General features: G+C 40.3%; 1 protein-coding gene across 1 annotated transcript in view; it reads right to left on the minus strand.

The window, feature by feature from the left end:
* UACA (uveal autoantigen with coiled-coil domains and ankyrin repeats) overlaps positions 1–9159 on the minus strand; it is an 85489-nt gene extending 76330 nt beyond the window's left edge. The window contains exon 1 of the mRNA XM_082835726.1: positions 8950–9159. Within this exon, the coding sequence (XP_082691852.1) occupies positions 8950–9030 (81 nt within the window). The 5' untranslated portion in view covers positions 9031–9159. The remainder of the gene's footprint in view (positions 1–8949) is intronic.
* Between the last annotated feature and the right edge of the window lie 17338 nt (positions 9160–26497).

A 26497-nucleotide genomic window follows, 5' to 3' on the forward strand; every position in this document is an offset into this window, starting at 1 on the left:
ACAGGTGAGAGGACAGAAACACAACTATAGTGAAAGACACACTACTCTCAAAGCTACAATAGGCCCAAAACTAGCAAAACTAAAGATATAAACCTCTTAAAGATCAATATGAACAAGGCATCAACAGAAAAAATGGTCAAATAACACGAATAGACAATTCTTAAAACAAGAAGTGAAAGTGCCAATAAGCATAAAAATATCACCACACTCCCTAGAAATTAAAAACACAGATTAAAGCAAGAAATTTTTTGGTTCATAAATATGTTTTAAGTAATAGCATCCATTACTGGAAGGGTGTGTGGAATGCAACAATTTTATACACTGCTGGATGGGACACAAATTGGTTTTGAGACTTACCATAAAAGGCCTTCCTTTTGCCCAAACACCCCACCCCACAATTTTTTTGGTCTTTGGCTTAAGGTACAAATCCCATAGCTTTAAATTTTAAATTATATCAGTTCACAATGGTTAAGGACACGGGTTCCAGAGTCAAGCCACCTGGCTCTCCACTTCTTAGCGATAGCACCTTGGGCAAGTCAATTATTTAACTGCCATCTATAAAATGATGGCAATAGTACCCGCTTCTTAGGGTTGCTGTGAGGATTATGTGAGTTCATGTAGAGCACTTAGAACAACGCCTGGGACATACATGCTCAAAAAACATTGGCTATTGGCACTTGGACTTCTTATAAGTTATTTCTATTTAAGTAAATTCACTAGCATTTACTGAGTTCTCCTAATGGGACATTTGTATCTGCTCAAGTCATTTCAAATTACTTGTAATTTTAAGTACAAAGTTTCTTAGAATCAAATATGATTCAAAAAGACATACATATCATTACTGCGGCAGTAAGGTAATTAAATGCTGACTAAATAACAAAGAGGCACTATGAGATCTTTAAAAATAGCCTAACCTGTGGTTTATGATCTGGTGAATAGAATTACAATTGACTTGTTTTGTTCTTTATCTTCAACTATATTTTGTTTTCTACAGTGAGCATGTATGACTTTTATGGGGGAAAAATAAGATTTTTAAAAACAACAGATAGCCATTTATCCTCACTGGTTCAGTCAGGCATCTACTCTCTCTCAAGGGCACTTGCCAGTCTGATTCAATTATATAAATACAGTTCATCAAATCCCATCCTAGGTCAGAGCTTTAGTCACTCAACTGTATCGTTTCGTGTTTTACACTTCATTTTGGAGACTATACTATGTGGAAATAAATTAGTCCACATCAATAGTATTCAGGATTCCTGAGAATAAAAAAAGCCCAACAGACAAAACTGTTTTCATAACTATAAATAAGTGAGTTTATTCTTGTGTTTTTGTGCTATATTTTTAAACCTGGAAGAGCTATTACTCTTTCTAACTATATAAAAGCTATACAAAGCTTTTAATTGTTTTATGATTTAGGAAAAGGCAATATGCATGTATTAGCCTATCATTCTGCTTATAATTTCAGGAAGTACATTTCAACGATCTATTGTAGGCAAATTGCCTACAGAAATCAATTTGACTTCTCTTGCATAGATAAGCTCATGCAGGTGGAAATTTTCAACAATCTGTTATATCCCTTATGTGAGGTTAGACAAATGCTTGCATAATCTGTAACAGGACAGTAAAGGTTTCCATATGATAGAGATGAAACACAGAATACGTGAGTTATGTTTAAATCTAATATTCTGGGATCTAGATTTCTTCACCAAGGCTACAACCATAAGTTAAACAGGGTTAATGAGAACAAAATTTTGCTGGCTAATTTAGCTCATTCTAGTGGGGAGGGGATAAGAGGGAAAATGAACTTGTTAAGTTATTAACAGGATAATTTCTGAAGATGAAACTTTACTAACTCCAGTCAGAGATCTCTCTAAATGACAGTTTAAACTTGTCAAGGAATTCAAAGTTTTAATTCAAGGTAAAAAACAAAAAGGAAAGAAAAATCAAAAAAAACAAAAAGGAAAAATCAAAAAAAAAAATCAAAAAAAACAAAAAGGAAAGAAAAATCTTCCTTTGACTATCCCCCCAAGCTGTCACCCTATAACTCCTTACTTTCACCGAAATTCTTGTCAATAACTCATCTGCACCATCCCTTACCGGAACACCAGAGTTTGTTTTCAAACCCGATGCTCCCACAATAGGCAATATCATTTCACAGCTCCACACCATTGTGCTCACTTCTCTTTCACCTGCAGTACCCTTCGAACTGTCTGTCTGGCCCAAGTTCAAGCTTCTCCTTTCTACCTTTATCCCTGACCCTACCCTACACATCTGTGCTCTCACAGCAATTTATACACACCTATTGATATATTATGGCTCTTAACATACTGTAGTATTGTTATTTTATGTCTAGCTCTCTTAAAATTCATGAAGGCCATGACTTGATCTTTCTTATTATAGAAACTTTAGAACATATACAAAATAATATCACAAAAGTAAATACAGTAGTATCATTACCCAACCAGCTACAATAATTATTAACTCACAACTAATCCTATTTCAACTATACCCCCCACTTACTTCTCCCACCCACCCACAGATTATTTTGAAGCAAATTCCAGACTTCACACCATTTCACCTGTAAATAGTATACTTTTAAATGTTTCCCTGAAAGACAGACCTCTTTATAAACATGACCCCATTACTACCATTGTCACACTTAAATCTTTTAAAATAATAATTCCATAATATCAACACAAATCCAGTTGGCATTTACATTTCCTCAATTGTCTTATAAACCTTTATTTTTACAATTATTTAATCAGGGTCAAATGAAGTCTACCATTGTGATTAGTTAATATGTCTCCTAAATCTCTCTCAATATCTAGATTTCTCCTCCATTTTTTTTCTTCTTCTTATAATGTATTTTTGAAAAAACTAGGCCATTTGTTCTAGAGTTTCCCATGATTAGAATTTTGCTCATTGCATCCCCATGTTTCTCTGTCCTCTGTATTTTCTGTAAAATGGTGGTTAGCTCTAGAGGCCTGTCATATTCAGGTTTGGCTTTTTTGGCAAGACTGTTACTTAGTAGAAACGAATATTTCCATCAGGAGATAAATTATGGCCAACTGTCTTTTTTTTTGAGACATTAGTAGCTACTCATAAATGACTGTCTGATTCTATAGCCATTAATTCATGGGGAGCTGTAAAATGGTGATATACTAATTCTATCGTCCCTTCTTCATCTATTAGCTGGGGTAAAATACCTGTTATAAAAAAGAAACTTCCCCTTATTGAGTATTTGGTTACCCTGAGAAAAAGCCCAAGTTTCATTCTTTCTCTTTATTTTCTGGATCTTAAAAGAACACATCAGTTCTTTATTATGAACTCAAAGATTTATTAAAGAATTCAGTCCAGTGCCACATTATCCTTATTGATGATCAAACAGTCCCCATCACTGGTCGCCTCTTCAAGTTGGCTCCCTCTCGAGTCCTGATCTTTGATAACTTCTTTGCCTTCTAGTGTGACAAAGGATGCCATGCTCATCTTGCACGTTTTCTGCTCCCAACTTGGAATTATCCATTTCTTCAAAGATGACCTAATTATTAATTCAGTCTTGAGCCTAGCTCATGTGTGCCATAAATGTTTCCCAAACTAAACAAGGCAACTGCCTTATTATGAAACTAATGATTTTAAACTTGAAAAATGTGTATGATGCCCAATAAATAAATGCACAATCATTACTCCACTCTTATTAAAAGAAGTAATTAAAATGCTTAACTACTCATCATTTAAGTTCTTGGACTCATTATGTACTAAAAGACATACCAAAGCAACTCAACCCTTCTGATTTGGTATTATAATAAGGTTCAGCAGTTAAAGTCAGCGTGATGACCTGGGCAAAACTGCTGCTGGGCTGAAATCCAGAAGTATAAAAAGAGGGCTTCTTTATTGTGATCTTCCTTCAAGAACCACAAGAAATACAACGCAGGGGTAACCCTAGGAAACTCTCTGAATAAAGCTTTAATTAAGGTAAACATTTTTAATTAAAGGTTGGCATCTTTAATGAAAATGAGTAAACACCGCTCAATTAAGTATCATGAGTTTAAACTAAACATAACTATTTGTGATCTTAATTTTCACATTACCACAAAATCATCAATATAAGAATAACAATAACATCCTTTCAAACACGCCCATATCCCTGAGTGGAAAACACAAATGCTTCATTCTCGAAATCACAACTAAAATCATATTTAATCCTTTATGCTTTCTAAATAATCTCAACTTCTGTTCTTGGTGGGAACCAAAAGAAGTTTTTTAAAGATTTTTCAGTTGTTATATTTGTAACTCTAAATTCTTTTAGAAATACCGAAATTTTCTCAGGGTACTGAGACATTACGAAGATGCTTTAGAACATACTTGGTTGCTGATTTATAAAATTCATTGCCCCATTTTAACAGAAGCCTAAAGGAAGGGCAGCAAAAATAATCACTGAAGAACCTCCCAGGTCAGAGATTACCAGTATAGGTACAATTTAAAGTAGAACCCCCTTCCAAGTATTGGAAGTATGTCTCCTTGCAATACTGCTTTGCAGTTTAATTATTACTCAAATTTCCTAATCTGAACTAGGTGAAAATGAAACAAGCCTATTCTCACTGTACATATAACTGTACACATAACTGACTGTATATATAATTGACTAGATCTGAAATAGCATTTCCAGTCATTTTTTTTTTAATTACCACTCTTACTTTTTTTTTTTTTTTTGGCTGCGTTTGGGTCTTCGTTGCTGCGCGTGGGCTTTCTCTAGTTGTGGCGAGTGGGGGCTACTCTTCATTGCGGTGTGCGGGCTTCTCATTGCAATGGCTTCTCTTGTTGCAGAGCACGGGCTCTAGGCACGCAGGCTTCAGTATGTGCAGTATGCGGGCTCAGTAGTTGCAGCTCACAGGCTCTAGAGCACAGGCTCAGTAGTTGTGGCGCTCGGGCTTAGTTGCTCTGCGGCATGTAGGATTTTCCCGAACCAAGGATCGAATCCGTGACCCCTGCATTGGCAGGAGGATTCTCAACCACTGCGCCACCAAGGAAATCCCTACAGTCATTTAATTATCCCTTTCAGAAACCCGAAGCTCCAATTTAGTAATTAAAAATAAATCTAACAACAAAAATTGTCTTATTTTATGATCAAAAGCTGCAGCTATCTCCAGATTTAGCTAGTAAAGGACTCTCAAATATATTCTATGCACAACTTATAATTGTGAATTATATTTATTTATATGTGTATAAACACACTCCCATTTAGTGAACTCTAAACTCATTGACATATTTATAACCACGGTACTACTCAGAATATTTGAAATGCCTTATATAACATATAATTATAATTTAGCATGTTAAGCTAATATGCTATATTTCACATATGATAATATCATAAAATATTTACATACCTCAGTCTGTTTCTAATGTGTCTCCAGATAAGCTTAAATAAATACATGAAGAAGACTATTTATGAAATACACATTTTAACATTTTTTCTCAAAGTTGTACAAATCGTGATCATTTCCCTGATGATTAAATGAATGCTTTAAGATTCAAAATAGGTAGCCACGAGGGGAAAGTGGAAGAGAAAGAAGAAAGCAAGATGTATACCTCTTACCTTACACCAGAATAAATTCTATATGGATTAGAGAGTTAAATGTAAAAATGAAACAACGAACAAAAAACTAGATGAAACCAGGGAGATTTTTCTCTTTTTTTGCTTAATATTGTAGAGTGGAAAGGCCAAGATATAACATAAACTTAAAAAGTCACAAAATAAAAGGTTGATAAATTTAATTGTACAAAAATAACTACACTCTGCATAGCAAAAGCCACCATAAACAAAGTCATACGACAACCAATTAAGAAAAAACATTCATATTAAAAAGTATTAAAAAATCCCTCGTGGCGCAGTGGTTAAGAATCTGCCTGCCAACGCAGGGGACACGGGTTCGAGCCCTGGTCCAGGAAGATCCCATATGCTGCGGAGCAACTAAGCCTGTGCACAACTACTGAGCCTGCGCTCTGGAGCCCATGCGCCACAACTACTGAGCTCGCGTGTCACAACTACTGAAGCTCGCGTGCCTAGAGCCTGTACTCTGCAACATGAGAAGCCCAGGCACTGCAACAAAGAGTAGCCCCCGCTCACCGCAACTAGAGAAAGCCGGCGTGCAGCAACAAAGACCCAATGCAGCCAAAAACAAATTAATTAATTTAAAAAAATAAAATAAAAGGTTAATTTCCCTGATATAAAGTACATACAAATGAATAGGAAAGAAATCAACAACCAAATAGAAAAATGGAAAGGGTAAACTGTTCACAGAAAAGAACATGGAAGGAGATTTTAAAAATAGGAAAAGATACTCAACTTCACCCATAATAAAAGAAATACAAATTCAAACTATCCTGAGATACCGTATTTACCTATCAGGCTGTCAAAACTTAAAAATCTGAGCGAACTTTAAAGAAAAGCATGGGAAGTGATAATTGCTCACACATTGGGTACATGATGCACAGAGGAAATTTAACAACATTCTTTAAAATTACATATGCACATATCCTTTAACCCACCAATCCCACATTTAGGAACTGATCCTACAAGTATATACACACACACACACACACACACATGAAATATATACAGGTTTATTCATCATAGCATTTTTTATTATAGCAAAAGATTCGAATGGGGATGCTCTGAAAGGGCCTAAACACTGGAGTTTAAAAAAATATATGGAACAGCGGGTACAATGTGTTACCATTTCTATAAAGGGTGAATACTTGTATTAATATTTGCTTGTATATGCTAAACTCTCTCTGGAGGGATATGCAAGCAATTGATAACACCATTGGCCTCTGAGGAGTGGTGGGGGGCAGGCAGAAAAACTGAAGGACACAGGTGGGAGAGGGGTTTTTTGCTGTAAATAATTTTGTTCCTTTTAAATATCAAGCCATGTACTATGTTACCTATTCAAAAGCAAATAAATAAAATTTAAATATTTTTGAAGGCAAAAAGATTAAAAAAAAGATGCTCAGTCATAACAATACATACACATGTGACCAAATAGGACATTAGAGATTATGGTTTATAGACTGAAAAGCAGAAGGAATCTATTTCCCTTGTAAATGTATTGTACTCTATCAATGCTTGGTTTCGTTTTATTAGTCATCACACTCATTTATTTTCATTTGAATATTTTACAAAATTTATTTGAATATTTAACTAATACTGAGAGATGTTCACTTTTTCTAAGCAGGTAGATTCTATTTTTTTTATATACCATATATTTCTCTTTATTTTTATGCCGTTATTTTAAGAAAAATAACAGAATGCTCAGTGTAACAAATACTGAAGATTTAAGCTCAGAGAGATGCGCTTCATGTGCCAAATGTATAAAGTGCAAACCGGCATGCTGATAATACCAATAACAACTAAATACTCTGCATTTCTAGAAGAGGAAACAGGCTAAAATTAAGGTGTACAAACCTAGAAATGGGATGTGAATCCTTGTGCAAACCAAACGGGTATAATACTGTGAATAATCCTAGAAAAGTGTATCTTTAAAGCTGAAAACAACCTGCACTACAAAGAAGTTGTATCTTTAACTCAACTACCTATAGTGACCTCTGATATCGCTAAATGACGTTTCTGCCAATTATTTTATTTTAAAAAATAATGTGAAAGTAATCATTCCTTCTATGGGCTAATTAAACAATTTCATGCTTTATTAAACAATATCAAATCATCAAATATCATGCCATCTGAAGCTATCCCTTTTTTTTTCTTTGTTTTTTTCAGTTGGGAATTAAAGAGCCAAGTTTCGCCACAATTTCCTTTAAGTCCAAGTAAAATCATCCTAGAAGTAGTCAGGTGGGGAGAAAGGCACAGTTCTGAATTCACTCAAAAGCCAAAGCAGATTAATTAGTATTCTCATAAAAAGCATATAATCATTGGGTAAAACCTATGTAAACTTATTAAGGTCCATTTTAATTACTCCAAATGGGCAACCAGGCATTTTGAGCATTACATCTCGTTTACGTTTCTGAGTCTTCCAAGACTTTTAAAATAACGTTTATTCTAATAATACAGAATGTTGGTGATATGGCCAACTCTTCTAACTTGCCAAATTATCTAAATCCCAACATCTGCAGTCAGGCTGTTTCTCAAGATTTCTGTTCTCCTGCCAACTTAAGAGAGGCCCTGAGAACTTCTTAGCGTGCACACTGAGGCCGGGCTGCAGATCTGCGCCGAATGGAGGTCTACACGGGTCTGTCCCACAGGTGAGATTTACACGGTCCCACAGGACAAACACCTTCACTTCCAGGGTCACCACCCATTGGGGGCGTTGTCTTTACAACTACGCTCGATTCCATCTGCCTCACTCAGAAATCAAACTTTCCCAGGGACCTCGCGACAGCGTCCAGGACACGACTTCCACCCAGCCCGGCAGCGCTCACCCACGGAAGGTCCGGAGTCCGGGCGGGGCGGCGCCAGGTCCACTGCCCTGTCCACCTGGACTGCGGGGCGCCAAGCCCCCGCCCGGCCCGCAGCTCCGGGGACAGAGGGGCGCCCGCCTGGGCCCCGTGGAATCGCGCCGAGTCAGAGCGCGCGTGGGATACGGGGGCCAGCCCGGGAGAAGGGAGGGGCTGGGGTCGCCGGGGAAGGGCCGGGGTGGGGGACAACCCCGAAAACCGAATTGAGGAGGAGGGTGCGATCCAATCCCGAAGGCCAGGAGCTGGGAGACCCCGGGATGAGGGGCGGGAAAGGGATCCGTCGAGGCCCGGGGGCGGCGGTGGGCAGGGTCCCCAGGGTCTCCGGGCCGACGCGGAGCCCTGGCCAGAAGAGGGAGGAGGAGTCGCCGGGGCCGACCCAGCGGGACGCTCTGAGGCAAAGCCGAGCAGAGGAGGACTCCGCGGCTCGCGGGAGGGCAGCTCCGGGAGTCCGGGGCGCCCACGGGCCGCGGGACTCACCGCGCTGGCGGCGGCGGCGGCGCCGGACGACGCGGGGCCGGACGCGTCCTGCCTCCTCAGGCGGGACTTGAGGCTCTTCATGGCCAAGTCGTGGCAGTCCCTCTCCCGCTGAGCGCGGCGTGTCTGATCCGCGCGCGAACCTTAGAGTCTGAGGGCTGCAAGCGCGCAGAGGAGGCGACAGCGCTGGCAGTCCGGGCCCCACCTGCCTGCCACCTGCGGGCCCCCGGCGGCTGTCGGCCCCTGGCGGCGGTCGGCCCAGGGCCTGCGGCGCGGCTCCCCTCCCACAGCCAATCCGCCTGCGACCCTGGCGGGGATGGGGCCGGCCCCGACCAATAGGAATCCGAGAAGGGGGAGGGACTTCCCTTTCAAACTTAATAACACCCTTCCTCTCCCTGCTGGAGAAAAAGTTTGGAACTTCTGATGCGGGAGTGGCAGAGGTGGGTGGCCAGCGGTCTGGAGAGACGCAAGAGGCAGGCTCCAGACCATCGGCGCCCGCCTACCTGGGTGATGGAGCCTCAGGTCTAGAGAGAGCATGGGGTCCAGCCTACCCCAGCTCTCATCTTCCCGGACTCCCTTCCTCTTCCCACCCACGTGCTCTTTCCCAAGTAGAGTTCCCTTCCTTCCGTCTGATCCCAGAAAGCACTCCTGGTCACCCGCACACACAACGGCTTTCAAGAGCAACTTCCCTACATCTGAGGATGTTTTACTACACAGTTCCCAGTATCTGGGAACCACGCACATCAGAAACTACAGAAAAAAAAAACCGCTTCTAAAGAATAACGTGCTGGTTGTACAGAAACACAAATAGTTAAGAACAGACTTTGAAAGATGTTATAGAAAAATCAAAGCACATGTCCGGTGCTCAATAATTATTTGTGGAGTCCATAAACCACTGCTTTGGAGGGAAAGAGATGGAAAATGGAGGGGGACAGCTTTAATTTAAAAATGGCCAAAGTGATATAAAAAGCTGTAAAAGAAAAAAATATTGTCCTTTCTTCAAAAAATTTTTTTGTTTCCTGTAGAAACACATTGCTGGTAAAAGCATACAGTGAAATTAATTCATCCTACCCAGAAATCTGGATTATTGAGAATTATTTAAGGGAAGGATGGGTAAACAGACAAGTGAGCAACACCCAATAATTTGTTGTTACAGTGACATCTTCAAAAGTCTTCCTTGGAGTCAGTTTTTCCCAGCAAAATGTTTATTCTAGCATTCACCAATTTGAAAAGACAAACAATCCACATTTCCGACTAGCAAAGTACTCTTTTTGTCTGAAAGGTCAGTTGCTTCTTTGAGTTTCCTTAGAATAACTCAAGGTTTTATTCAAATAGTGTAAGAAAGTTTTTAGAACTCTTTTAGAGAGACAGTATTTAAAGACCGTGTTAACCCTTAACAAAATAGTAAGTAACAATGAACTACTTGAGAAAATTAATAAATTTTCTCTTGATTAGTTCTAGGGAAGGAAATTTTCTTTGACTCCTCCTCCTTCCTCAAGATCCACAGCCATTCAGTTTTGTTGGCTCTTCATAGTATCTGTAGATGGCTAGGCTAGTTCCTCTGTCCTCAGCTGCTACTGCAGATCCAAAATTATCTCATGCCTGGATATTATAGAAACTTTCCAACCGGTCACCTGATCTCTAGTCTCACGTCTCCTGTCACCAATAAACTACCAACCATCATCAAAAAATCTTACAAAATATTCCTCCCTTGCTCAAAAACCTTCAGCAGCTAATGAATAAAATTTACCTCCTTTTCTTGGCATTTAAGGCTCAACAACATGAACCCAACCCTGTTCTCCAGCTGACACTCCAGCAAATAACTCTTCAGCCCATTCCTCAAACATGGGTCTTGCCTTTTAATTTCCATACCTTTATGCATGTTGATCCCTCCTCCAGTAATTTTCTTTCTGTCTACATTCATCTAACAAAATCCTACTCCCCCCCAAGAATGGTGGAAGAGAGCACAAAGGGAGCTTCTAGAGTACTGCACTATTCTCAAAGAGAGCTTCTAGAGTATTGCACTATTCTATCTGATTATATAACTAGTGTGCTGGTTACATAACTAATGTGTTCAGTTTGTGAAAATTCAGTTAGCCTATAGTCTTTATGATATGTACACTTTTTTGTGGGGGGGGGGGGTTTCACGGGCCTCTCACTGTTGTGGCCTCTCCCGTTGCAGAGCACAGGCTCTGGAAGCGCAGGCTCAGCGGCCACGGCTCACGGGCCTAGCCGCTCCATGGCATGTGGGATCTTCCCGGACCGGGGCACGAACCTGTGTCCCCTGCATCCGCAGGCGGACTCTCAACCACTGCACCACCAGGGAAGCCCTGATATGTACACTTTTGTGTGTGTTATACTTTAATAAAAAATTTTTTTAAATCATACATCCATTCCAAGTGCCCACCTCTCTAGTAGAGCCTTCTCTGATCACTCAACTGAAAGTGATCTGTCCATCCTCAGAATGATTACCTTGAACCTCTCAGATAATACTAATACATATGTTCTGAACAAGCATTATTTCACTGCTAGACTTCAAACTTCTTAAAACTAGGGAATAAGTGATATATGTTTGAATTCCCTAGAGTGCTCAAGCATGTACTAGGTGCTCAATAAATATTTCTGAATAGATTGATGCATTCTTCTTGGTTATTAGAGTGAATTATAGTTTGTTGTGTGTATTCATGTAACACAGGATTGGTACTTTCCCTGTGGTGAATACTGGGTATCTCCTGTAGCATCTAAGTTCTCATAGTCCTGACCTCTTTTCAGTTGTTACTGGATAAAGCAAAGGAAGCAGACAGAGCCACAGTACAGCTTGCATCAGTTTCCAAAAATGTTTGGGCAAGTTATTTTTATGAACTGTCTGCACAATGTCCCCATGGTGTCTTGTGTTCAGTGGCCTTTGTGGATTTTTCCAGGCTAGAAACTTGATAGCTGATGTCTGCTTATTCCCATTTGAGAGCTGCTAAGTAAATAGCACTGGTTTGTATGTGCAGTACATCTTTTTTATATTGATCTGGAAGCTCCCCACATGAAGTAAAGTCATTATTATTAGCATTCAGCCAGACAGGTTTTGTTTTTTAACTATTACCACTATTATTTATTTTTATCTTCCCTTCAGAGCAAAAGGCACTTATCAAATCTGGAAGGAATTTATTTGGTACCATGCTGAATCTATATGATTTTTTTTGTTAGTTTTGCTTCTTGTGTTTTATAAGATATGAAACCCGGAAGGGAAATGCATCTTTAAAAATTATTTTAATAGGTTACACATGCACAATGTAAAGATTCTCAAATAATACAGAAGGGGAAAAGTGAGTCTCCTCACCGCCTCTATTCTTTGTCCCTGGCTGTCAAGGAACTTGTGTTCTAGACTGGGGTACAAAGCTAACATACACCGCTTAACTGGAGAGCAACTACTTACTGAGCTGTATGGTAGATAGCAGATGTGGGTGGTATTCAGGGAAGGAAAGATCAGGAAATTAGTCTGCATGAAGGGGGCGTACCCAAGGTTGGGAGGAGCTTCAGTGAGTGCACTGAGAAGGGACACCAAGATGACAAAGGATTCCCCCGGGGGCCAGCCATAGCAGATAAGAAAGCACCATTGGGAGCTGCTCACTGATAATGATGTGATTATAATGTCAACAAGACGACAAAGACAAGATGAATTAGACACACAGAATCAAAAATTTACACTTAAAACGATCCCCTTTCAAGCAGGAAGATCTCCTTCAGACAATCTTCAGTTATGAATTTTATATCCAACGCTTCCCTCTTCATTTTCAGAACTTCCTGCCAGTCCTGGTAGCCCCAGGGAACCCAGCCAACAAAGTCAGTCAGTAATTCCATGGAGGATCCCAGAACATCAGTCATTCTCTGCCAGCCCAGATACCAAAGCAGATAGGTGGCAGAACCACATGTGGCCACGGGGTCCTGAGGAAAGACACCTCCACCTACAACTCATATGGCAGTCCCAGGAATGAAAGACCTGAGGCTGTTCTCACACCTTCTTCTGTGGCCACAGTCAAAACTAAAACACAATGCATAAGAGAGCTTTCAAAAAATAAATAGGTGATCTTTGGCACTAATTTTAAAACCATCTGTATTTCTAGTAAGCTCTCCAATGACTACATCCTGGAAAACTAGGGTGGGAGGAAGAAAAGTGGGAAGAAGAGATAGCTGCTTCCCTCTTACAGAAACTTCTTTAATCTCCCCCGCTGACGGTTGTTTTGTGCTCTGCTATAAGCAATCTTGAGCCTACCAATTACCTCCTGAAGACGGCTGCTTTACATCTAACTCTCTGTCCTCCTTGGCATTTACAGACTGTCATTCACCTATGACACATCAAGTGTGTCATAAGCTTCGGTACTGAAAGAGGGAGAAGAAAAGCAGGGAGGGGCATGGTCAGGAACAAAACCGGATTTCCCTGACGTAATTGAGCTTACACCTAAAAGCTGCCGAGATACCCACAATTATTCCTCTGAATTCAGTTTTAATGTCAGAGAATCCAACCCATGTCACTTCGTGAAAATTAACCTTTGTTATCAAGTCTTGATTACACAAAGTTCCAGAAACACCGTTGGCCTCACTTGAGGTTGACGGCCCTCAGCGCTCATGGCAGAAGCTCTTGATTTTGCTCCTTTTATAACCGGCTACGCATCCTGGAACCCAGATAAACGCACAGCATTTGGTTCATGAATCAGTAACCATCTGACTTCCATAATGAACTTTCCTGGATTCCAGACCCTGGATTTTTCTTATCTTGGCCAGCACACCAGGATATGCACAAACAATGAGTCAAAAGACTTTCAAGCCTTCGGCACTGTCGAAGTGGAATAGAAAAGTTTCTTGCTTTTGAATTGAAAATATGGCAAATAAAGACAATCTCTACGGATTTTAAATGATAGTTTATGTGTCCTCCTTATAATTTTTCCCTTCCAAATCTCCAGGGGTCTTTTAAAATTCTGGCAAGGTATTATTAATACTTCTGAACGAATAATTACTAGTAAATTATGTGACTGGTATACCTTCAGTTACTCCATACCAATCTTTGCTACTCATCCTAATGAAAGGACATTCCAGACCGAATAAGTCAAGGTAAATCTCACTTTCAACTATGCTTGGTAAATGCCCCAAACTTTATGATACATATTTAACAGTGATCTTACAGCAGCTTAAATTAAAATTACCATTGACTATAGTGGTTTAAGTTATGCTGAAAAGAAGGTCATAGGCAAAATATTGGATAAATAGATGTTCTAATAAAGTTATATGTAAACACAGCTTCTGTATATTATATTATTATATTTGACATCATACAAGATTATATTATATTATTATTTATAAGTACTATTTATACTGATATTATTACTTATAAGTACTATGGACTTTCATAAAATATCTTCACAAATTAATTAACCACAAATTAATAAATCTTTATGTAAGTCCTAATTTTCATATAAAAAAATTGAACCCACATTAGTGTGGGTAACCTTGTATTTCAACAGATTAATCGTAAAAATCAATGTCGGGCTTCCCTGGTGGCGCAGTGGTTGAGAGTCCGCCTGCCGATGCAGGGGACACGGGTTCGTGCCCCGGTCCGGGACGATCCCACATGCCGCGGAGCGGCTGGGCCCGTGAGCCATGGCCGCTGAGCCTGCGCGTCCGGAGCCTGTGCTCCGCAATCGGAGAGGCCACAACAGTGAGAGGCCCGCGTACCGCAAAAAAAAAAAAAAAAAAAAAAAAACGTCATACAGGATTTCTGTATGTATGTATGTATGTATGCTTGGATTTGGTTAACAAAAGACTCAGACTTTTGCTTCCTGGATGAGAATAGCTTGCAAAAAATTTTCCTCTATGCACCTTCTTCAAAATTATTTGTACCAATGTTTAAATTATTATCAAAAATTAAAATTTAATTTTGTATCAGATTTCTCAGTAATACTTAATTACAATGATTATTTGAGAGAAAATTTTAAATTAAGGTACAATTCTTGTATACAGTGGCATTATTCCACACTGCATATAAGCCATGAGGGCTGTTTTAAAAGCATACTTTAACTATTCAAAGAGTTGTCCACTATGATGTCCTCATGAATTAGCCATGTATATATTCTTTACACCATCAACATCGATTTAGTACAAGCATCAAAACATTCAATAATAATGGATTGATGTATGCTCTCCCTATTGCTATTTTATGAATGCTATTGCTACAAGCAAAATATATAAAATAACTAATCAATTAAAATACCAACACATTCTGGACTTCAAAAGAGTTACATTTTAATTTTGTCATACTAGGGAGAAGCATTACCTATTATGCTCCATAAACTTCAGAACCATCCCCAGACCTAAACAACAATTAAGAACAGTCCCTTTGAACAGTTCCCTTAGGAGGGTGTGGTTCATGAATTAGCCTAAGATCAAGGCATAGCATTTTTTTTTTTTAACATCTTTATTGGAGTATAATTGCTTTACAATGGTATGTTAGTTTCAGCTTCACAACAAAATGAATCAGTTATATATATACATATATTCCCATATCTCTTCCCGCTTGCGTCTCCCTCCCTCCCACCCTCCCTATCCCACCCCTCCAGGCGGTCACAAAGCACCGAGCTGATCTCCCTGTGCTATGCGGCTGCTTCCCACTAGCTATCTACCTTACGTTTGGTAGTGTATATATGTCCATGTCTCTTTATCGCTTTGTCACCGTTTACCCTTCCCCCTCCCCATAGCCTCAAGTCCATTCTCTAGTAAGTCTGTGTCTTTATTCCTGTTTCACCCCTAGGTTTTTCATGACATTTTTTTTTTTTAAATTCCATATATATGTGTTAGCATACGGTATTTGTCTCTCTCTTTCTGACTTACTTCACTCTGTATGACAGACTCTAGGTCTATCCACCTCATTACAAATAGCTCAATTTCGTCTCTTTTTATGGCTGAGTAATATTCCATTGTATATATGTGCCACATCTTCTTTATCCATTCATCCGATGATGGACACTTAGGTTGTTTCCATCTCTGGGCTATTGTAAATAGAGCTGCAATGAACATTTTGGTACATGACTCTTTTTGAATTATGGTTTTCTCAGGGTATATGCCCAGTAGTGGAATTGCTGGGTCATATGGTAGTTCTATTTGTAGCTTTTTAAGGAACCTCCATACTGTTCTCCACAGTGGCTGTATCAATTTACATTCCCACCAACAGTGTAAGAGGGTTCCCTTTTCTCCACACCCTCTCCAGCATTTATTGTTTCTAGATTTTTTGATGATGGCCATTCTGACTGGTGTGAGATGATATCTCATTGTAGTTTTGATTTGCATTTCTCTCATGATTAGTGATGTTGAGCATTCTTTCATGTGTTTGTTGGCACTCTGTATATCTTCTTTGGAGAAATGTCTATTTAGGTCTTCTGCCCATTTTTGGATTGGGTTGTTCACTCTCACCACTCTTATTCAACATAGTTTTGGAAGTTTTAGCCACAGCAATCAGAGAAGAAAAGGAAATAAAAGGAATCCAAATCGGAAAAGAAGAAGTAAAGCTGTCACTGTTTGCAGATGACATGATCCTATACATAGAGAACCCTAAAGATGCTACCAGAAAACTACTAGAGCTAATCAATGAATTTGGTAAAGTGGCAGGATACAAAATTAATGCACAGAAATCTCTGGCATTCCTATATACTAATGATGAAAAATCTGAAAGTGAAATCAAGAAAACACTCCCATTTACCATTGCAACAAAAAGAATAAAATATCTAGGCATAAACCTACCTAAGGAGACAAAAGATCTGTATGCAGAAAATTATAAGACACTGATGAAAGAAATTAAAGATGATACAAATAGATGGAGAGATATACCATGTTCTTGGATTGGAAGAATCAACATTGTGAAAATGACTTTACTACCGAAAGCAATCTATAGATTCAATGCAATCCCTATCAAACTACCACTGGCATTTTTCACAGAACTAGAACAAAAAATTTTGCAATTTGTATGGAAACACAAAAGACCCCGAATAGCCAAAGCAATCTTGAGAACGAAAGAAGGAACTGGAGGAATCAGGCTCCCAGACTTCAGACTATACTACAAAGCTACAGTTATCAAGACGGTATGGTACTGGCACAAAAACAGAAAGATAGATCAATGGAACAGGATAGAAAGCCCAGAGATAAACCCACGCACATATGGTCACCTTATCTTTGACAAAGGAGGCAGAAATGTACAGTGGAGAAAGGACAGCCTATTCAATAAGTGGTGCTGGGAAAACTGGACAGCTACATGTAAAAGTATGAAATTAGATCACTCCCTAACACCGTACACAAAAATAAGCTCAAAATGGATTAAAGACCTAAATGTAAGGCCAGAAACTATCAAACTCTTAGAGGAAAACATAGGCAGAACACTCTATGACATAAATCACAGCAAGGTCCTTTTTGACCCACCTCCTAGAGAAATGGAAATAAAAAGAAGAGTAAACAAATGGGACCTAATGAAACTTAAAAGCTTTTGCACAGCAAAGGAAACCATAAAGAAGACCAAAAGACAACCCTCAGAATGGGAGAAAATATTTGCAAATGAAGCAACTGACAAAGGATTGATCTCCAAAATTTATAAGCAGCTCATGCAGCTTAATAACAAGGCATAGCATTTTAAGCCTAAACTAAAAGGCATCTTTCTTCCACTCCTGAGTCAGGAAGAGAATAACAAACTCTCAAGATGCAGCAGCTCTTCGGCTCATAACTCTGAAGTGACACTTGTCAAGTCAACAAATACAAATAAGCCTGACAACCCAGAGGGTTGGGCTCTGATTAGCCAAGTAAGTCCTAATTAAAGTAACCTTAGGGAATCCACAAATATGAATCACAGCAAACCCCTAACAACAACAAAGCTCACACTACCACCTGAACCCTTATGGCCAGAAAGCTCCCATCCAATATCACATTGCTCCAAGTCAACACTAGATGTCAACCCTTTCAATGTTTTCATTTAAATCATACTTCTCTCCAAAAAAAAAACGGAGGTGACATAACAAATCTCACTACCGTACTTCCCATAACAAAAGTAGGAAATAAACCAGAGGAAGGGACTGTTAGAACAACCACTATTGCTGTCCTGGGTTTGAAATTTGGCTTTCCACTTCCTAACAGCCAGGGCAAATCAAAAATGGAAACCATTAGTGACAGCTCTAATATGGGGAAAGGAAGAGGCACAGCAGGTTCTTCACAGAAGTTTTCCTGATGCTGCATTCTAGAATACATTTCTCATACGGGTGTGGCATTACATACAGGACAGTGAGCAGTGTAGCAGTCAATTTCTCACCTACATTTACCCTTGTAGTATTTAGAAATACCTTGTTCAGTGTCCAGAATGGTCACGCATTCACTCAGCAATTGTTGGTTAGTCACAGGTGATGTGTGAGGCAGTGCAGGGGAAACAAGGGAACAAGGTAGGTGAGGGGCTTTGCTGTCATGGAGCTTAATTCTCACAAGCATGGTGGAAGGGAGGAGAAAATGTAAACACACAAATAAGTGACCAAGATAAATTCAAATAGTGGTATGTGAGGAAAACAGAAAGAGTCACGTGTTAGAGAACAAGAGAGGAGAGGCTACTGGAGAATGGGTGGTCAAGGAAGGTCTCTTGGAGAAGTGACTTTGAACTCAAGTCTGGAGGACTGAAGGGAGCCTTCCAAGTGTCTATGTGGAGGCAGAACACTACAGGCAGAGGAAACAGCAAATGCACAGGCCCTAAGTGGAGGTCCAACTTAGCAAGTTGAAGGAGCACATTGAAGACCAGCGTTACTGCAGCGTAAGGGGGGAAGTATAGGAGCAAGATGAGTTTGGAGAGGCAGGCTGGGGCCAACACAGCCTTGTGGGTCAAAGTAAGGATTTTGGATTGTTTTCTAACAGGAAGCTAGTTAAGGTTCTAATAGGAAGTTAATTAAGCAGGGGATGTTGGGATCTTATTTATATACCCCAAAGATCTTTCTGTTTCTGCAGAAAAAACTGATCATAAATGACCAAGAGGGAAAGCAGAAGGGTATGAAGAGGATTGGGTTATAGTCTAGGGATAGAACTGACTTGCTAGTAGATTGGATACAGAGAGGATAATACCTTAGACAACTAGGTGGATCGTGGTGCCATTGACTGAGTGGGAATGACTACAGGAGCTGTGTTTCAAAGGGGAAGTTAAGAGTTTTATTTTGGTCATGCTGGTTTGAACTTCCCATTGGGCGTCCAAGTGGGGATATGTCAAGTAGACAGCCTAAACAGCAACAGTGAAACTCATCGGAGAGGTGGGGCTGGAGACACAGATTTGGGAATCAAGGGCAAATAAATAGACTTTAAGGCCATGGGACCAGATGAGCTCTGTTATGGAAGAGGGCCAAAGGCCAAGACATGGATACTGCAACATTTAGAAAACAAGCAGAGGAGAAGGCAAGGAGGAGGACACTAAGAAGGAATGGCTAGAGAGCAGGCAGAAAACCAGAGGGTGGTGATGCAGGAGCCAAGAGAGGATGGTTTTTCAAAGTTCAGCCTTGCCAAGTAGCGCTGAAAGTTGGAGAAGCATGAAGACAGATGAGAGACCATTGGGTTTGGTGTCATGGACGGTACTAATAGCCTTGACAAACAGTTTCCCTCAGTTTGGGCTAAAGTAGGTTAAAGACAGAATGGAAGGTAATGGGGTGGAGACTATAATCAATGTGGTGTGAAGGGGAGCAGAGAAATGGGGATAGTAGCTGGAGGGTGACAAGAGGTCAGCAGAAGTCTTTTTAAGGTGGGAGCTACTAAAACATTTTTGTAAGCTGGGAGGAGAAGGATCCAGTAGAGGGGGAAGGACGGACGAGACAGAGAATGGGGATATTCATACAGATTAAGTCCTTGAGAAGGTGAAAAAGGGGTCTGATTCCTCACATAGAAGCTTGAACCCATCATCTGTAGTAACAGGAAGGAAGGCAGAAAATACAGGTACAGATATGTATAGGTTGGTATATTTAGCAGAAGGAAAAGAAGAAGGTCTCAACTGGGCTGCTTCTCTTTTCTCATGAATCATGATCATCAGTTAAAGGAAAGATGGGCAGTGAAGAAACAGGGCTTTCGGAAGTTTCAGGAGAAAGGAGAAAGTATGAAATAGCCAATATCTTTCAGTCTTACAACTCCAAAATATCAACTTGATCTTCCTGATCTAAGAGATCCTCAATGCTATTCTGGGAGTATGAAGATAAATACTCAACTAATCTCTTTCTACCAGCAAAGGGATCCACTCAGACAGGGACCACCAATATCTAAACCACCAAGCAGCAAATATTGGTTAATTTGTGTTCCTGAGCTGTATAGGGATTGGTCAAAATATTTGTCCACCAAAATACCACATCCTACCTTATTGTGTGTACATACCTCACAGCACAAAGTGCTACTACTACTGTTACTACATGATAACTAAAATTTATTGAGATACTACCATGTACCAAGCACTGTGCCAAGTTCTTTACATGTGTTCTTTCTTTAATACTCCCAACAACGAAGCGAGCAGCATGTACTATTATTATCTCAGTTTTATAAGTGATGAATCTGAAGTTTACAAAGGCTAAATTATGTCAATATGAGAGACCATGAAGTTGTCCAGGAGATGGGAAGGACAGAGAGTCAGCAATTATTAATCATGCCACGTAATTACAAAAGTAGTTTGTAAATAAACGTAAAACCAAATCCTAATCAGTTATTCATGCTTGTTAATAATTTGCCCATAGAGAAAAAAAAAATCTATAAAACCGAAACTGAAATCAAAGACCTATACCTGTAGATGGATAGGATTCACTATAGAAAGTCACAATACTTCAGAAAGTCCAACACTGAAAAATGGGAATTTAGAAACCCCTGTTGACTCAGCAAAGTCTGTCAAAGAGACTGAAAGACTGAACCAGTGGTGTAATGTTGGTGATTTAACAGCTGGCATTGTTTTTTGGTGGGGGGAATCCTGGTTGGCAGTGATTGCCAGTCTCCATGGTATAAATACTCCCACCTCGGAGTTCCAGCTAGCATGGAGTTCAACCAGCTCGTAAAAAATCCCTTAAAATTTACAAATCAGCTGTTATAGGTTAGCTCCAGCACATCACTGGAAAAAACTAGTAAGAGCCCTTCTGGCACCACCAGACCTCATGCTTCCTTGGGTACGTCTAGCAACGATAACTTTGAGATCTCAGAATTTCAATTGGTCTGACATTATAGGCCCTCTCCTATGGGCCAAATGAATGAATTAAAAAGAAAACTCTAGCCATGAAGAATACTGATTCTAATGTATTTTTGATATAATGGTTAGGAATGGGCGCAAGAGACCATCTTGTTCCAGTGTTTGTCTTTTGTTCATATTTTCTCTCTTTTTTCCAAAATATTGAAATAATGAAGTGAATAAGATATAATCACATATAGAGATTCAGAGTGGTCACTTCCTGTGTTTCAACATCCCTGTGTAATTCCAGGCCTATGTTCTTAAAGCAGTAGTTATACGGCTTCCTCAAGTAAGTGCTGAGAAGTTGGTGTTGACTTACTGGATAATGTGACTGAGTTTTCTGTATGAAAACAATTCACACAGAGAGATTTAGCTTAATATCACCTTAAACAAAGGATTCATTGACCTTCTAGTTTCAGGTTTAAGACTATGAATATTCACCAGAGTGGTGCATTTATAAAGTCATGGGTGATTGTTATGTGAACTTTCAAAAGTATGTCTTCCCAGTTTCATTCCTGGTTCATGTCAGAACAAGTATGGTTTACAGTCCAGGGCTGAAACAAGACTCTAGGGGTGGAATCAAGTTTTCTTTCAGACATGTTCCCCAGATTTTTATTTTTTATTTTTTGCCAATGTTCCTGATATTGTAGGAGCACTGCATTCTCTTGTCCACTTTAAACAAAAATCTAGTCAACACTGTCCAAAATTGAGATGCTAAATACATATTTCAAAAAACAATTGAGATAGCAAACAGCATCATTAAAAACAGGAAAAATTAAGCAACGTGAGAGTTTGTGATTGAGAAAATGAATTAATTCAATACTACCTTTTTTTAAAGATTTTTTTGATGTGGACTATTGTTTTTTTATAAATTTATTTATTTGGCATTGGGTCTTCATTGCTGCACGCAGACTTCCTCTAGCTGCGGGGAGCAGGGGCTACACTTTGTCACGGAGCGTGGGCTTTTCACTGCGGTGGTTTCTCTTTGCGGAGCTTGGGCTCTAGGTGCGTGGGCTTCAGTAGTTGTGGCTCACAGGCTTAGCTGCTCCGCGGCATGTGGGATCTTCCTGGACCAGGGCTCGAACCCGTGTCCCCTGCATTGGAGGCGGACTCTTAACCACTGCACCACCAGGGAAGTCCCTGATGTGGACCATTTTTAAAGTCTTTATTGAATTTGTTACAATATCACTTCTGTTTTATGTTTTGGTTTTTTGGCTGCAAGTCATGTGGGACCTTATCTCCCTGACCAGGGATCGAAACTGCACCCCTGCATTTGGAAGGTGAAGTTTTAACCACTGGACTGCCATGGAAGTCCCTTATTGAGTACCTTTCAAGTGCCCGGCATTGTTCAGACTCCTTGAGATTAATCATTGTCCCTGAAGGACAAAGAACCGAAAGTGAGAAGTGCTCACGTGGCTGGAACAGAATGAAAAAGGGCAAGAGATGGATATGAACTGAGAGATGTAAGGTGGAGTAGAAAGCTACATCATGTACTTCCCAGAAGGATATTATAAGGGCTCCAGACTTTTCTCTGAGGGACATGGGAAACCACATCGGGGCTTTGCAGTAATCCAAGTGAGAGGCAGTAGTGACCAGACCAGGGTAGTAGCAGTAGAGAAGTGATCAGATTCTGGATATACTTTGAAGATTAAGCTGATAAAAATCTCTGATGAATTGATAGGAAAGACGAGAGAGCCAATTAGGAATTGGAGCAACTAGAAGTTGTCATCACTGAAGTGAGGAAGGCTGTGGGTGGACCAGGTTGTGGCACAGGGACTAGGAGGTGCATTTAAGAGATTTTGGAGAAAGAATTAATAGCCTTTGATGACTGACTTGGATGTAGTAGGTGGAAGAGTGGAAAGTTAATGATGACTTCCTGGTTTTTAACTTGCACACCTGGGTGAAATAATGTTACATTTTATTGAAAGGGCACAGCAGGAGCAGCAACAAGTTTGTGAGGTAAGACAGTTTGCTCAGCTTGGGATATGTTGAGCTAGAGTTGCCTATACTGCATCCTTATCTAGTAGCACGGAGGCGCTATTCGGGTCTGGAGCTAAAGATAAAATCTCAGATATTGTCAGCAAATATAAATGGTAATCTGAGTCACAGGAATAGATAAGAAGGCCCGGGAAGGGTGTAGAGTAAGCCAAGCCTAGGACAGAGCCTAAGGAATGGCAGCTTTTAGAGGATGGATGGAGAAACCTAGGCCAGCAAACTCTAGGGCCACAGAGGCCAAATGTCAGTAAATATTAAGTGCAAGTGATATAGACAGAAGCCAATAGCCACTTTCCTTCTGACATCCTCATGCAGAGCACAGCTTGTCGAACACTCAGAACACTTCTGAGCCACACCTCTGCCCAATCTTCACTCAGGAGAGAGCAAATAAACCTGAGGGGCTGGACACAGCAAGGCTGTGTTTGCACCGTTGATCACAATTATTCGGGACATTTATTTGCTGTTATATCTTGGTGTTTCAATGAAACAAGGTGCAGAGAAGTTGATTATTATAGCAGTAAATCCTCTATACTAGCAAATGCTCAACCCATTGATATGAGAACCATGGGTTTAGCTACATGATGGGGAAGGTCTGTGTAATGATGTTTCCACAAAGAGCTCACACGCGATCCAGTGACTCTTAGAGGTCCTGCATGCTGATCTCCATGGCTTCTGTACTACACGCGTGACATATCTGTTGGCAACCGAATGGCTCAGTTCAAAGCTGAGGCTAGCAAATTTGGGGTCGAGGGATCGTTAGTCTGTTTCTCACCTGTAGCCACATCTTGGACTATTCCCTTTGCACTTAATGTACAACTTCTGTCCATGGTTCAACATTCTTCTCAAATCTGGCTGCCATCACAAATCCTTCCTTCCTTGACCGTTTCAGCCTATGGGTCGTTTTCCTTCCTATGAACTTTTATCACAGTTTCTTTGTTCATCTGGCTCTTGATGATATCTGGTTTGAGATTAACTTTACTCTTGATCTTATTTCACCTCTGAGTTATTTGCTGTCATTAGGAAGAATATGGAAGGCCTTGACATCTTCTATTCATTCCCCTGGAAGCTCACATCCACCTCTGTCCTTGGCATAGGTAACAACTAATTACCCATTATATATATAATATAGACATATATCTAATCATATATAAACATGATTGTGTCATGTTTATAGTGTTAAGGTCAAAAGTCATCCTACTCAGGACCAGTTACAGTCTGAAGCAATTCGTTAATTATTGAGGAAGGCATAGAAAAATAAGCTAAGATCATGTCTAGGCCAGGTACAATACAACGGTTTCATTTATTTCTTACATTTTAATGTAAAATTCAACAAATCAAAGAATCGCACATTACATAATGATGATGCGCCAGTTATTGAGTTATTGCTTCTCATCTCCAAATCTACCCTTCATTGCCCAGCAAACCAGACGCTGTAAACATTTCTCTTTACCTGATGGCATGATGTTAAGCTTTGTCAGTAGAGGGTTCTGGAGGGACACTGCAAAAAAGCAGGAGAAAGGGACTCCCTTTCCTGGTTCGGATGTGCTTTCTTTTCTTCTTACTCTTGTGGCTTTCCTGTAGCAGAGGAAGAGGGGCGGGGTTGGTGGAGGCATACTCACCTCAAGCCAGTTTCCGTGGCACCCTACAGGCACTTCTGTGGAGTTCCACGAGCACCTTAGCTGACTTTCCAGTGAGACCAGCAGCACTCCTATGGGCAGCTCCTCAACAAGTTTTTCAAGTGCTGCCAGCCCCAGCCTGTAATACCTCAATGAATTCCTGTGCCATTCACTGGGTTACAGCTATAAGGCTTTATCTCAGCCTCGGGAGTGGGGACTCTCCAAATTTGTCCCTTCCTTGGGTAGTCTGCTTCAGTCCTGGAGTAGGTCCTAGGCCGCTCCCTGTATCTGCTGTTCCAGTATTCTTCAAAGTTTGCTCTACCCCTGAGTTGCTAGTTCTCTGTTATGAGTTAATCATTCTTTATATTAAACCTCCCCTGTTCCTAGTACCATGTGGTTTCTGTCTCCTACCCTGAATGACAAAGGTAGAAGGAGAGAGGATCATTTCATACAACTCCCTCACTTTATAGGTAAGGAGATTAGACCAGAGGGACCAGAAAAGTAAATGCCTTGCCCAAGTCACACAGCTAGTGAGCACTAGAATCAGAGGAAGTGACGTCACCTAATAGTCCTTCAAGTAGTGATTTCACTCGACTAAACAGGCATAATGGATACAATGAGTGAGTGGATTAATGAATTAAGGCTCTGAGAACAAGGCTTTGTTGGGGTAGATCAGGAAAGAGAAAGTATAAAGGCCCAGGAGTCTTTGATAGTAATGAAGAAAATTATCACTGAAACAAGAAAAGTACACAGTTAGGAGAGGCCAAGACCTCTTAGCAAAGAATTCGCTAATTGCTTCACAATGGAACAGGCTAAACCAATAGCTTGACTTCAGGCCACAGATGGCCAGGGGGTTGGCCGCAGTTTCTTTCTTTCTTTTTTTTTTTTCACATCTTTATTTGAGTATAAATGCTTTATAATGTTGCGTTAGTTTCTGCTGTACAAGAAAGTGAATCAGCTATATGTATACATATATCCCCATATCCCCTCCCTCTTGAGCCTCCCTCCCACTCTCCGTATCCCATCCCTCTCGGTCATCACAAAGCATGAGTTGATCTCCTTGTGCTATGCAGCAGCTTCCCACTAGCCATCCATTTTACATTTGGTAGTGTGTATATGTCCATGCCACTCTCTCACTTCACCCCAGCTTCCCCTTCCCCCTCCCCGCCCCCTGTGCCCTCAAGTGGGTTCTCTGCCTGCGTCTTTATTCCTGCCCTGCCACCAGGTTCATCAGTACCACTTTTTAAAATTCCATATATACGCGTTAGCATATGGTATTTGTTTTTCTCTTTCTGGCTTACTTTACTCTGTATGACAGATTCTAGGTCCATCAACCTCACTACAAATAATTCAGTTTCATTCCTTTTTATGTGAGTAATATTCTATTGTATATATATGCCACATCTGCTCTATCCATTCATCTGTCGATGGACATTTAGGCTGCTTCCATGCCCTGGCTATTGTAAATAGTGTTGCAATGAACATTGTAGTACATGTGTCTTTTTGAATTATGGTTTTCTCAAGGTATATGCCCAGTAGTGGGATTGCTGAGTCGTATGGTAGTTCTATTTTCAGTTTTTTAAGGAACTTCCATACTGTTCTCCATAGTGGCTGTATCAATTTACATTCCCACCAACAGTGCAGGAGGGTTCCCTTTTCTCCACACCCTCTCCAGCATTTATTGTTTCTAGATTTTTTGATGATG

This window comes from Leucopleurus acutus, assembly GCF_964270905.1.
Source record: "Leucopleurus acutus genome assembly, chromosome: 1".
In the NCBI taxonomy this organism is placed as follows: Eukaryota; Metazoa; Chordata; class Mammalia; order Artiodactyla; family Delphinidae; genus Leucopleurus; species Leucopleurus acutus.